Source organism: Schistocerca gregaria, chromosome 6 (genome assembly GCF_023897955.1).
Source record: "Schistocerca gregaria isolate iqSchGreg1 chromosome 6, iqSchGreg1.2, whole genome shotgun sequence".
NCBI classification, from domain to species: Eukaryota; Metazoa; Arthropoda; class Insecta; order Orthoptera; family Acrididae; genus Schistocerca; species Schistocerca gregaria.
In genome coordinates this window covers 435705181-435719594 of record NC_064925.1, presented here as the reverse complement: position 1 = coordinate 435719594, position 14414 = coordinate 435705181, and the positions used below count along the sequence as shown (strand labels likewise).

Genomic DNA, 14414 nt, shown 5'->3' with positions numbered 1-14414 from the left:
TAAGATGAACATTAACAAAAGCAAAACGAGAATAATGGAATGTAGTCAAATTAAATCGGGTGATGCTGAGGGAATTAGATTAGGAAATGAGACACTTAAAGTAGTAAAGGAGTTTTGCTATTTAGGAAGTAAAATAACTGATGATGGTCGAAGTAGAGAGGATATAAAATGTAGACTGGCAATGGCAAGGAAAGCGTTTCTGAAGAAAAGAAATTTGTTAACATCGAATATCGATTTATGTATCAGGAAGTCGTTTCTGAAAGTATTTGTTTGGAGTGTAGCCATGTATGGAAGTGAAACATGGACGATAACTAGTTTGGACAAGAAGAGAATAGAAGCTTTCGAAATGTGGTGCTACAGAAGAATACTGAAGATAAGGTGGATAGAGCACGTAACTAATGAGGAGGTATTGAATAGGATTGGGGAGAAGAGAAGTTTGTGGCACAACTTGACTAGAAGAAGGGATCGGTTGGTAGGACATGTTTTGAGGCATCAAGGGATCACAAATTTAGCATTGGAGGGCAGCGTGGAGGGTAAAAATCGTAGAGGGAGACCGAGAGATGAGTACACTAAGCAGATTCAGAAGGATGTAGGTTGCAGTAGGTACTGGGAGATGAAGCAGCTTGCACAGGATAGAGTAGCATGGAGAGCTGCATCAAACCAGTCTCAGGACTGAAGACAACAACAACAACAACAACAACTACTACTATTGCACTTCTTATCGCTATAAACACACCTCCCCCTTCACTGCCCAGCCTGTCTCTGTGGTAAACATTCCAATCTGAGTTTAGAATTTTATTACTGTTTTTATCTGGTTTCAGCCAACTTTCTGTGTGAGCATTGTGTGAGCATCGTGACCGTTTAATAATGAGAGCAGTTCTGGGACCTTTCTATAGATGCTGCTGCAGTTTACTATTAGCAGATTAATATTGTTATTACCTGTTGCATTTTGCCTACTCCTACCTTGCCGCATCTCAGGAGGTGTATTGTCGGGCCTAGAGAGGGAATTCTATTACCTAAAAAACCCACATGTGCAATCCACATGTACTCCGTTACCCTTGTAGCCACTTCCTGCGTGTAGTGTACGCCTGACCTATTCAGGGGGACCCTACATTTCTCCAGCGGAGGTCGAGAAATTTGCACCCTAGATCTCCGCAGAATTGTCTGAGCCTCTGGTTTAAGCCTTCCACTCGGCTCCAAAGCAGAGGACAGCAATCGGTTCTAGGAATGATACTACAAATAGTTAGCTCAGATTCCACCCCGCAAACGAGATTTTCCGCCTTCACCAACTCCGCCAACCGCCTGTATGAACTGAGGATGACCTCTGAACCCAGATGGCAGAAGTCATTGATGCCGACATGAGCAACAATTTGCAGTCGGGTGCACCCAGTGCTCTCTATTGCCGCTGGCAGGGCCTCCTCCACATCTCGGATGAGATGCGCAAAACTATAGGCCTATATCTCTGACATCGAACTGTTGTAGAATTTTAGAACATGTTTTTTGCTCGCGTATCATGTCATTTCTAGAAACCCAGAATCTACTCTGTCGGAATCAGCATGGATTCCGGAAACAGCAATCGTATGAGGCCCAACTCATTTTATTTGCTCATGAGACCCAGAAAATATTAGATACAGGCTCAAGGTAGACACCACATTCCTTGACTTCTGGAAGGCGTTAGATACAGTTCCGCACTGTCGCCTGATAAACTAAGTAAGATCCTACGGAATATCAGACCAGCTGTGAGTGTTATGGGTCCATTGCTTTTCACACTATATATAAATGACCTAGTAGATAATGTCAGAAGTTCCATGCGGCTTTTTGTGGATGATGCTGTAGTATACAGAGAAGTTGTAGCATTACAAAATTGCACCGAAATGCAGGAAGATCTGCAGCGGATAGGCACTTGGTGCAGGGAGTGGCAACTGACCCTTAATATAGACAAATGTAATGTATTGCAAATACATAGAAAGAAGGATCCTTTATTGTATGATTATATGATAGTGGAACGAACACTGGTAGCAGTTACTTCTGTAAAATATCTGGGAGTGTGCGTACGGAACGATTTGAAGTGAAATGATCATATAAAATTAATTGTTGGTAAGGCGCGTACCAGGTTGAGATTCATTGGGAGAGTCCGTAGAAAATGTAGTCCATCAACAAAGGAGGTGGCCTACAAAACACTCCTTCAACCTATACTTGAGTATTGCTCATCAGTGTGGGATCCGTACCAGGTCGGGTTGACACAGGAGATAGGGAAGAGCGGCTCATTTCGTCACAGGGTTATTTGGTAAGTGTGATAGCATTACGGAGACGTTTAGCAAAGTCAAGTGGCAGACTCTGCAAGAGAGGCGCTCTGCATCGCGGTGTAGCTTACTGTCCAGGTTTCGAGAGGGTGCGTTTCTGGATGAGGTGTTGAATATATTGCTTCCACCTACTTATATCTCCCGAGGAGATCACGAATGTAAAATTAGAGATTCGAGTGCGCACGGAGGCTTTCCGGCAGTCATTCTTCCTCCGAACCATACGCGATTGGAACAGGAAAGGGAGGTAATGACAGTGGCATGTAAAGTGCCCTCCACCACACACTGTTGCGTGGCTTGCAGAGTATAAATGTAGATGTAAATGTAAAGTACAGCGAATTCATCATACAGAAAACAGAGGCCCCACAGAAGAAATAACTAGCTAACCTCATGACACAGTAGTTACCTCCCAAAATGAACCAAAACAGCCGAAGGAAACACATATTCTATGTATCTTTCCTTAACAACAGCAACATAATAATCACTGCAGAAGAAGAGGCACTACTCTTCAAAAGGGTAAAACACAGCATTCAAACTCCACTGGACCAAAAGAACCGAGAGAAGCTCATCAGTAGCGTCACACAGATGTCAACTATCGCCTTTAAGAAGCAAAATGACAAATTGGCAGCCTGCAACAAAATTAATAAAATTATTGAGAAGGACATTGCAAAACCATTCCCAGCCTACAAGAGAAGAAGCCCTCTTATGTACCATTGAGACTAAATTAAACATTAAAAATGAAATAATTGTAAGAGCTGACAAGTATAATACAACTGTTCTAATGATCAGAGCAACATACTTACGAAAAACTTTCGACTTCTTCCAAGCCACAATATAACAGAAATACCTGAAGATCCAACACCCAGAATACAAAAAGACATTAAACACATTTCAAATAACACAAACTTCCTACTCACCACCCAAAAAGCAAGACACATTGTAACAATGAGCCCACGAGCACCATAACTCAGATCACAACCAAAGATACACAAAAATGGGACCCCATCAGGCCTATTGTGAACAGTAGGAACAGCCCAACATTCAAACTCGATAAAATGCTCTTCAAAAATTGCTCTGTGCCAATAGAGCCCACACTGCAGATAACTAATACCAACCTACAAAAGCACAAAAAAATCCCTTTAACTCAGATTACTGAATGAATGGACCGGTTTGAATTAACACTTTCAGACAACTATTTCAAATTCAACAATAAACTCTACAAACAGATGGCCTAGTAATGAGCTCAAACCTTTCCAGATTGTTAGCTGGAATATTTATAAACAATTTATAAGACAAAGTCCTGAATTCCAATCACCACCTCCTCAGGAACATCATCTACTGCTAAGGGATGACACTATCATTTTAATCATTGGCACAAAAGATGACATCAGTGAACTGAACCTCAGCTTCTCCTGTCACCGCACAGCCCACAACATTGCAGCATTCCAATCCATGATCAGTAGTGCTATCCAACCACCACTCTCCAAAGATACATGTGAACAAAAAACTGAAATAATAAAACAAACAGCTATTGAAAATGGCTATAACAGCTCCATAGTAGTCACCATAAAACAATCAATAGTGGCAGAACAATCACATCACAAAAAACATAATGAAAACATCTTCCATACATTCCCACTTCTAGGTAATATTTCGTATCAGATTGCCAATGTCCTCAAATGAAAAGGGATATACATACACTCAACCACAGACAACAAGATTCGACAGAAGTTTTCTCACAACAGCAATGCACGAAACCCACTCCATCGTTTGGGTGTGTACAAAACTGAATGTTTGGACTATGACTGTTTCAACAAAGGTCAGACAGGTACATCATTTGACATTAGAGCCAAAATTCACATAGCAGCACTAGAAAACAAAAAATATCTCGCATCAGCAACAGACACTCACCTGCACGAACAAAACACCATGTTAACAACACAAATATCTGCATCTTACACATGCAACTTAAAGGCAAATAACTGGACATCCTTGAAACATTCCAAACATACAAACACCAAAGAAAACCATTTGAATCCATCTTAAATGACAAAAATGGCACCATTTACAATAGCATCATCTCTGTTTTCACCAACAGCCTATGTTATTAAATTTGCAATGCGCACAAACACACACATCACCTGCCTTAATATTTCCCATAAATATGTAGTTGTGTTACCATGACATCCCCCAAACGTACAATGGACTGGCCTCATTTACATAAATACCATCACACCAACAGCTTGTACCCCCTCTCAGTTTGAAACAATACGTGCGGCACAAACAATGCATTACCCCAACCTTTATAGTTATTACATGTACGAGATATAATCTTCAGAATCCCCTGCTTTGAAAAGTTTGCTCTCATCCAATCACTCCTTCCACTCTCTTTCTCTTCTCTCTTTCTCTCCCTCCACCTCCAGCCATTCATCACTATCTCTGAATCCCAACCAAAATTGTTGTATGTGTATAATTTTACCACTGTTGCCAAGATAATTATTGTACTTAAAGTTTGCAATAATATAAATGAGTATGAAATTTAAGCTATATAAACTTGACAAAATCGGATTTATATACCACCTGAAATATTTATTCCCACACATATTCTTTGTTCTTTGTGATAATATTTCTCTTTTGCTATATGCTTCTTGCACCTAATAGTTTCCAGATGCCATTTTTGAACACAAAATATGACAGTATGTGTTACAACAGTGAAAGGAACCTGTGACTACTGGACTTATTCTATTTTACTTATTTTTTCTGTTATATATAAGTGTAGTTTTTAGTATTTAAAAACATCTTATGAAATAGCGTTTTATTTCTCCACTACACATAGCCCCAAGTTCCTCCAAAAAGCTTAACATAATGCAAACATATGCCCTACTAACAAATGTAAATCCACCTGATGGAGGTTCAAGACTTAGAAACGTATCATGGAGATAAATAATTAGTGACTGGTCACAGTAAACTTGTCATTTTATTCAACACAAAATCAGTTAATAGTAATGCAGGAGGCGGTCTAAATCCAAATAAGAAAATAGGAACTGGATTAAGCTACTATGTATCGCATAGCAAATGCATCATTGTAGCCAAGATAGATGTGAAGCCAACATCCACCACAGTAGTACAAGTTGATATATGTATCAGATTCACATATGGTAAGGAGATTGAAATAACAAATGATGAATGTGCAATGTACATGAGATAGACGAAATACCCTCAGACTTCAAGAAGAATACAACAATACCAGTTCCAAAGAATGCAGGTGCTGATGGGTGTGAATATTACCACACCATGAGATTAATGGGTCACACTTGGAAAATACTGTAACATCCAGCTTCTTGTAGCTGTATTGCACATTTGTGTTAGTAACGGTGTCTTTGTCACCTAAAAGGTGTCATCTCACCATTTCCAATCTCAAAGGTAACTTAACGTTAACAACCGTTACAGCATGTATTTAAAGCAAACCTGATTTGTATCCTCATAATGACACTATTAGCACCACTCTTATGCACCTAACGCAAAATTTTAAAGAGTCATCATCTTTCAAATTTAGAAACCCCCCTACCAACTTTCATTTGTCTTGCACAACTCCTCCTTGGTGCTGCTATTTTTTTCTGTCAGTTTGTTTAGAGATCTAAAAAATTTAAACAGATCAGCCCCTCCATGAGCCCATGTGGCGAAGATATCAATGTATCTAAACCAAACTAGTGGCTGAAGGCTTATGGATCCCATGAAAGAACCCTTCAAGTGACCCATGAAAAGACTGGCACAAGAAGGAGCCATCCTGGTTCACATGACCACTGATTTGTTTGAATGCCTGCCTCTTAAAGGTAAAGTAGTTGTTGGAAAGCATAAAGCTGGTTACGGTAAGCACATTCTCTCAATTCAGTTTCATATGATCCTAGTCCAAATCTCATGCCACCTTCCTTGATGATGGTCTCATTCTCAGCCAAGGGTCTGCTTCTATTCACAATATACAATAAAACAACAGTACTTACATCTTGACAGTTGGCGTTATTTTCATGTCAAATGTTCCCTGCCATACAGCCTTGGCATTTGAGGCAACTATATTTACAAAATAACAGTGCCTGTGTTATTAAGAAGTATGATGCAATGTTCCTTCGGACAGACAAACACGACTGAAGGAATAGGCACTGCAGCGACTACAGCCATCACGAAATAGAGGAAATGTATTCGCGATTATAAATATGAACCACCATTGGCTGTATATTAGAATAACGACAATGAAATTCTGTGCCGGACCATGACTTCAGCCTAGATTTTCCACTTTATGCAAGCAGTCACCTTAACCGCTCGTGCTATCCATCCACATATCACAGTCACATCCCAAGTTGTGTATTTTATCATTTGTGTGTCACAGTGTGCACTCGTGTTATGTGGCACATGGATGACAATATATGGAAGTTTGGGTCTGGCCGTGATTTGTGCATGGATAGCCAAAGCGGTTAGGGCGAACACTCAAATCAACAGGGAAATCGGGTTTGTGTCCCAGTCCAGCACAAAATTTTCATTATTGTCATTCCAATATACAGCTGATGATGATTCATATGCACAACTGGAAAAAAATATTTCTGCACATGGATTTGTTCAGATGCACACATTTTACTACAATACATATCCATTCTCACCTCTGCCTTCACTGTACATAATTATGCAGCGAACATAGTTCAAAAGCAGATTTCCCACACCATCAATTCAATCATGGTAGGAGTACTCTTCTTGTCACTCAGTAATATCCTGGCCTTTAATGTATTATGCAGCTACTAAGATAGGCCTAAAACTTCCTAAAATCATGCCCTGAAATAAGGTCTAATCTGTCTGGTATTTTGTACATCCTACCCACATTAGCTTTTAGTCAAACCCCTACCAACCTCTTCAATATCTTGGTCAGAACCTATCCTCCTCCTGCACCCAATTCCCTTCTCTATGGCTCCTATCCCTGCAACCATCCTCACTTTAAGACTTGCGTGATGCACCCTCCTACTGGCTACTAGCACCTACACCAGCCCTGTAACAGGTAAAACATATACCATCAAAGGAAGAGCAAGCTGTGAAATAACATGCAATGTACCAGCTGTTATGTAATGTTATGTGTTTGGCCTACTACGATGGTATGACTACCACCATGTTATAAGTTAGGACAAAACGGCACAGACATAGTGTATATTGCCAACACAATATTCTGTTGCACAGCATGCTCTACAGCACGATAGTAATCACCTCAGTGCCTATTTCACCACACATGCTACCTGGCTTTTCCCCCCTAACAGTTCCCAGAACACCACAGATGGGAATTGCCTTTAAAACACGATTGAGTCTCGTCACTCACCTGGTCTAAAGTTTCCTTAATTTCTGTGGTCTCAGCATTTCCTTTATTTTCAGTAACTATTCCTTTTCTTTGCCCTCTTTTATTTTTGTATATTTTTTTCTATTTTCCAACCTGTCTAACCTGATTGTCCTCCTCACATGTCTGCCATGTATAATGCACTTAGCTTGCCACTCTTTTTGACTCTCTCATGATTGTTTTTCAGTAATCTGTGTCTCGCTTATTACCCTACCTTCCACCTTTAAGTTTTGAGGTTTTCAAATCTTTTGTGGTGCACACACCAGTCAGTCAGTCTTTCCTTCTCATCCTATGTAGTAAGTCACCTCTTACTTGGGATTCTGGCATACTTTTCTCTAACTATTCCCATTTCCCATAGCTTTATCCATCCATTTCCCTCATCCCTCTTCCTTTCAGTACAACTGTTCTATCAGGAGAAGAAACCAATGGCTCTTAAACATCGAATTTCCTCTTAAATGTTTTCTCTGCCCATTGTTTGGTGAGTACATTTTTTTTTATCTACTCATATTTTCAAAGATCTATTATTTTGTCCACCTTAAGGTGGACGAAATAATAGATTTTCCCCCCATCTTCTTTGCAAAAGAGGGAACATTCCACAGGCCTCATGAACAGTGGTTGTTGAAGTAAGACCAGAGCTCACTGGAAAATAGAACTTACTAACCTGAAAAGCTCTCAGTTCACGAACCTCTGGTTTGTCAAACATGTACTGTTGCTACAGCTCCGTGAAATGCAAGCCACATAGCACCACCCAAGGCATGTGTAACTTTAAAATGTTAAAGTCAAAATAAGCAATACACACATAATATTGTCACAACCACTCTGTACATTTTGCATTACTGTACAAACGTTTTATCCGCTGCCTTAGAAAAACAATTGTGATAATGCTTAGCCCTGACATTCATAGAAATTAATTCCTAAGTCAGTGAGATCTCCAAATCTAAAACAGCCATTAGCCATTAAACTTAACCTTTAGACCATATTTACATAATAGGCAGTACACTCAAGGGGATGATAAAAATATTTCTCCAATCAAAACCCAATGTCACACAAAATTCGACAATTCCCAACACCATTTTGACCAGGGTTTGTACATTAAGCACGAGTTGCATATGTACCTCTGGGCTGAAATTAACATCTATCTGTATCCTAAACAAAACGTCTTAACCACAAAATGATACATACCTGAAAATTGAGAGAGTAGAAAACTTTACATATAATGACCAAGGAGCTGTAGATTACTTTCAAAGCTTCTGGATTGTTAGCATGCACAGTTCTTAGGTTCATTGTGGCCTTTAAAAAGACAACAAAGGGCAACAGTCATGAAACAGGTAACATAGTGAGCAATGGTAATTGTAAAGAGAGTAGAACAACAACTAAAAATATCTTCTTACATCCATATTTAAATTGGATTATGGTGTAACACAGCTGGTATAATTTTTATTAAAAATGAAACTTCTCCAGCTTTACTTAAGATTTTATATTTATTCGCTACTAGTTTCAACATTGCGTTAAAGCCATCTTCAGGCCCGTACACTTTGATGAAATCAATTGTGTGTGGCTGAGTACTAGAAGTCCGTGATGAGACCAGTATGTGCTCCACATCGTGATGTGAAGCAATTACTGGTCTCACTGCGGTCTTCTAGTGCTCAGTGGCTGAGTACTAGAAGTCCGTGATGAGACCAGTATGTGCTCCACATCGTGATGTGAAGCAATTACTGGTCTCACTGCGGTCTTCTAGTGCTCAGCCACTCACAATTGATTTCATCAAAGTGTATGGGCGTGAAGATATCGTTGATGCAACGTCGAAACTAGTAGTGAATAAATACAAAATGTGAAGTACATCTGGAGGAGTTTCATTTTTAATAAAAACTAAAAATATGTCATACTGTGAAAAGATGAATCCTATCTTTCCCAATGCACAAATGATCTATCACATAATACAATCACTGGCAAGTGTTAATATATATTTTATAATGTAGAAAAAGGTACCTACCACGAAAAGCTTTGTAAGTGGCTCAGCGAAATTGTCTAGGACTTCTTTGATTTCTGTCCATAGTTCCTGCGATTTAAATTCATGTCTGTATCTTTTGAACAATGAATGAGCTGTATGAAGGACACCATTGATGACATGGAAATCTCCTGAAACAAAAAAGTGGGACATTTCAATGTAAATTCTAAAGCCCTCTCAAATTAAGAGATATACATTGTCAGTTGTCATGTGTAGTCAGTAAAGAGAAGAAGACATTTTCTATTATCAATATAGTGTTTGAAATTGCAGTAACCTAAAGATAAGAGTGGACAAGAATGGTACACTTTTGTAACAGCCACTCAAACATAAGAATAATTGATTTTAATTAAATTATACTGCATGTAAAGAACATATTACATGAAGCAGAATAATATGAGGAAAAATGAGTTGAGTGGATACAAGGAAGACTGGGACAATGGAAGAAATGAGCCCACAGCCAAGACTAACTTGACCTCATAAAAAGGGAAGACACAAAATAGCACTACGAGAGAGAGAGAGAGAGAGAGAGAGAGAGAGAGAGAGAGAGAGAGAGAGAGAGAGAGAGAGAGAGAGAGAGAGAGAGAGAGAGGGGGGGGGGGGAGCAGTATTAGGGTGGGATGAGAAACATCACACTGAGGAGCGGTTATTCAAAAGAATCGCACACCACATTTTTTTCTGTCTGTATGAAACATGACAACTTTGTTTCAAAGCTTTCATGAAGCAAATCCACAATGAATCGCCCAACTGTTTCTTCGCCCTTATATTTTATTCCAATCAAAGAAACAATAAGGACTTTACAACTTTGGAATGATTTAGAAATTTACTGAGATAACTTACAGAATCAGTAGATGTGTCATTTTGCACCAAACAGGCTCAAATCTGATTCACATAGTGCACCAGTACCCCACCACCAGGAGCACCAGCATAGTGCACTTAAAATGTGTTACTCTCCCTGGTGCGGAGTGTGGTGTCACTGATATTGTGTATCTGGATACGCTTGAAATCTTTTTTAATTCCACAGATTGATGAAGATGACAGAGCTGGGATGGTTAATCACCAACAAGATGATGCACCATTTGATTTCCTCATGGAAGTTCGAGTTTTCCTCAATAATCGCTTCCCAGGTCGGTGCACTGGCCATGAAAGGCTAATCACATGGGCACCTCACTCCCCAGACTTGACACCACTGGATTTCTTTCTTTGGATTTTCATTAAAGAGAGGGAAAGAAAGAAAGAAAGAGAGAGAGAGAGAGAGAGAGAGAGAGAGAGAGAGTTTGGGTGGGTAGGTGTGGGTGCGCACATTTTTTCCTCCCCTCCCAAACCATTTAGCCGTCCTGAAAAATCCAATCTACACTACTGTTGCACAACTTATGCCCAATATGTTGTAACAAGTGTAGGGAAAAAATTGATGACCGGTAGGATGTCTGCTGCACCACAACGGTTGTCACATGAAATCAAAATGACACTTGACACTCTTATGTGAAACTTGCGGTTGTTTGTTACAAAATGACACATTTCCCAACTCTGTAAGTTATCTCAATACATTTCTATATCATTCCAAAGTCCTTTCTGACTCACCCTGTACTTGACATCACACTTGTTATGTGACACGGATCCTAAACACTTGAGTAATATTCTAGGATGGGATCCACCAGTGATTTGTAAGCAATTGCATTTTGCCAGCATCCTACTGATGAAAAACAGTTTGCCACCTGCTTCACCCACAATTAAGGCTATGAGATCATTCCATTTCATAACCACACTAATGATTACACCAAAGTATTTATAGGAGTTGACTGATTCCAATACTGACTCACTGGTATTACGGTCATGGGATATAACATTTTTGTTTTAAAAAGTAGTATCCCATCCCATGATCACATTTTTTTTTAAATGTAGTATCCCATGACCCCAATATCAGTGACTTGCCAATTTTTATATTACTTTGAAATCTTATCAAGATATGAATGGATATTTGTGCAGTTTTTTTTGTTAGTACTTCCTTGCAGACACCAGTATCGCCAGCAAGAAGTCTGAGGTTACCATTTGTGTTGTCTGTCAGGTCATTAGTAAACAACACGAACAGCAAAGGTTCCAAGACACTTCCCTAGGACATGACAAGACGTTCCTTCTACGTCTGTCAATGACTCTTTATCCAAGGCAACATGCTCTCTGTTGAGAAATTCTCAATTTATTATCTGGGTTAACCAATCAACTTGTAAACACACAAAAATCTCCATATGTTTTGGGAGAGGCCCAGGTGACACACGGAACTTTTACAACATTTAAATGTGTGTCCCACTGTTCAAAAAATGAGTAGTACACTTGGTTATCTGATGAAAGCACCTAAATACTAGTTTACTTGAATCCATAAAAATGTTTGTATAAGAAAAATTAGGCTGAATCACAAAAGCGAACTTGTCAATATATTAGAATAGAAAACAACAGACAGTATGTGGCGAGGAGAGGTTGAGGAGGGGGGAGGGGGGGGGGGGGGAGCCTTGTGATACTGCTGGACACTGCTTCTTTGGCAGCAATTTTTAAATACAGAAATATTTGATGGACAAGGGAGTTATACCATTGGTCTATTGGCCTTTGTACCTATGCAGGGATCAACAAAATCTGGGGCTGTGACACAGTTTCAAGAACCCTACCCCTCACCCTTATAACATCAAAAAGTCAAATTACAGATTTTGAGTCATCATTTCAGTCATTTTCATTCCAGTACTTTTACACCCTACATGTGACTAAATATATCATTTTTAATTAACTGCACTGCTACTCTTCATTGTGTGGAGAGTAACTTTTCTATGTCATCATTTGATCAAAGTGGATTTTTCCCATCATTTGCACAAATTTGAATATAGTTCATGTACTACATCACATTAAATTCATAGTCCCTCCACAATTTCATCATCAAAGCTGAAGGTCTGTGGGTAGCTACACACTTAATAACCAATCTGTTTCTTTTCACTCTTGCGAGAACAAATAACTATCCATTTTTATAACATTTCTTTCAACCCAGAAAAGCAGGGATGGTAAAAATAGTGAGTATAAAGTATCCGCTGCAGGCTGTCAAGTAAAGGAGGCCCAGGTATACAAGGAATTCCATATTATTTTAGTATAGGTAAAACAATTTCCCTATGTTGTTGACATCAATTTGAATGCAGTCACAAACAAAATAAATCATCCTGTTATAGCACAGACAGTACTTGAGGCAGAAGGTCTATTAATAGGAAAAAAAAAGGTTGTAAATTGAAGTCTTCACACACTTGTCAAAGTCACAGTTCACAATAGTAAATTTACCACATTTGGCGAAGCCGACTATAAAGGCGAACACAGAATTATTACAAGTCCATCAGTTTGTCACTAACCAAGGCCACGTCTTCTTCTGGAAAGACAGCGGCCTAAGTCTTCTTCTGGAAAGACAGCAATGGAGGGTCCAGAATGCAGAGTCTGGCATGAGCACCAGTGACAGTGTAAATGTCTCCCTTGTGAGCTCCTGATGGATGAAATGTGACTACATTTGCCACCTAGTCCGGAAAGCTCTCTCTGAGTGAACTGACTTCTCAGGGCCCGAGTGCTAGCCTAAGTACAGCCCCACCTGCCAGAATACATGTTGTCCTGCTTTCTGTCGCATGGTCAATATAAGAAAATGTTCTAACTAATTAATGGAAAATCTCATACAAAGATGTGAAACAATTACTAACAAAGAGATAGAGGGGCTGGCCAGTACTTACCTCAGCTCAGTACAGCCGATAGAGACACAAAAAACAACCGAAAATTTAAGCTCCTAGCTTTCGGAATAAATGTTCCTTCATCAGGGAGGAGAGAGGGGAAAGAAAGGGAAGAAGGGAAAGTAGATTTAGTTACTCACAACCCAGGTTATGAAGCAACAGGGAAAGGAAAACAGGGAAGGTAGCAAGGATGGAGGCATGGTTGTCAGAGGGAAGCCAAAGATATTCTACTGCAGGTACTGTGCCAGCTTCATATTGGTTTGAAGCTGGCACAGTACCTGCAGTAGAATATCTTTGGCTTCCCTCTGACAACCATGCCTCCATCCTTGCTACCTTCCCTGTTTTCCTTTCCCTGTTGCTTCATAACCTGGGTTGTGAGTAACTAAATCTACTTTCCCTTCTTCCCTTTCTTTCCCCTCTCTCCTCCCTGATGAAGGAACATTTATTCCGAAAGCTAGGAGCTTAAATTTTCGGTTGTTTTTTGTGTCTCTATCGGCTGTACTGAGCTGAGGTAAGTACTGGCCAGCCCCTCTAATAAGAAAATGTTCTGTGTGGCCAGCAACCTCCGATGGCATTGAGATGGCTGTCTGGTGGCCACGGCAGCCTTTGGGAGTCGTTTGCAAAGAATCCAGCTGCCCAAGGAACTTGATGTAATATGTGATGCTCGCAGAGTAGGCATAATCCCACAATACAATAAATTTCTTTCTCAACCTAATTCAGTCAGAGGGTACAGTTGCTGACCAAAGTTGCTAATAAGAGTACTGTGGGCAAGAATGCTTAGGATCTATTGCTAGTAAGTTGACAGTGAGTTCAGTTTTGAGTAGCTGATGGCAGGCTTGTTTTACACAACTCATGACAGTTGAGAAAAATGACAATGTCACAAATGCCAAAACTGAGAACCATCTACACTGTTTCGAGTTTCTACCTTTATCTATGGGTGTTTCTTCGAACATACAGCAAACCCCAAGGCTGTGTTACAGTGGTACATTAGTAACTAATTT

At 39.7% G+C, this 14414-nt stretch overlaps 1 protein-coding gene across 1 annotated transcript in view; it reads right to left on the bottom strand.

Annotated features, from left to right (window-relative positions):
* The window catches only part of LOC126278291 (exportin-2), a 157952-nt gene that overhangs the window by 108112 nt on the left and 35426 nt on the right, over window positions 1–14414 (bottom strand). The window contains exons 4-5 of the mRNA XM_049978302.1: window positions 9662–9807; window positions 8851–8958 (exon numbers count right to left, since the gene is read on the bottom strand). Coding sequence (XP_049834259.1) covers window positions 8851–8958; window positions 9662–9807 — 254 coding nt within the window. The remainder of the gene's footprint in view (window positions 1–8850; window positions 8959–9661; window positions 9808–14414) is intronic.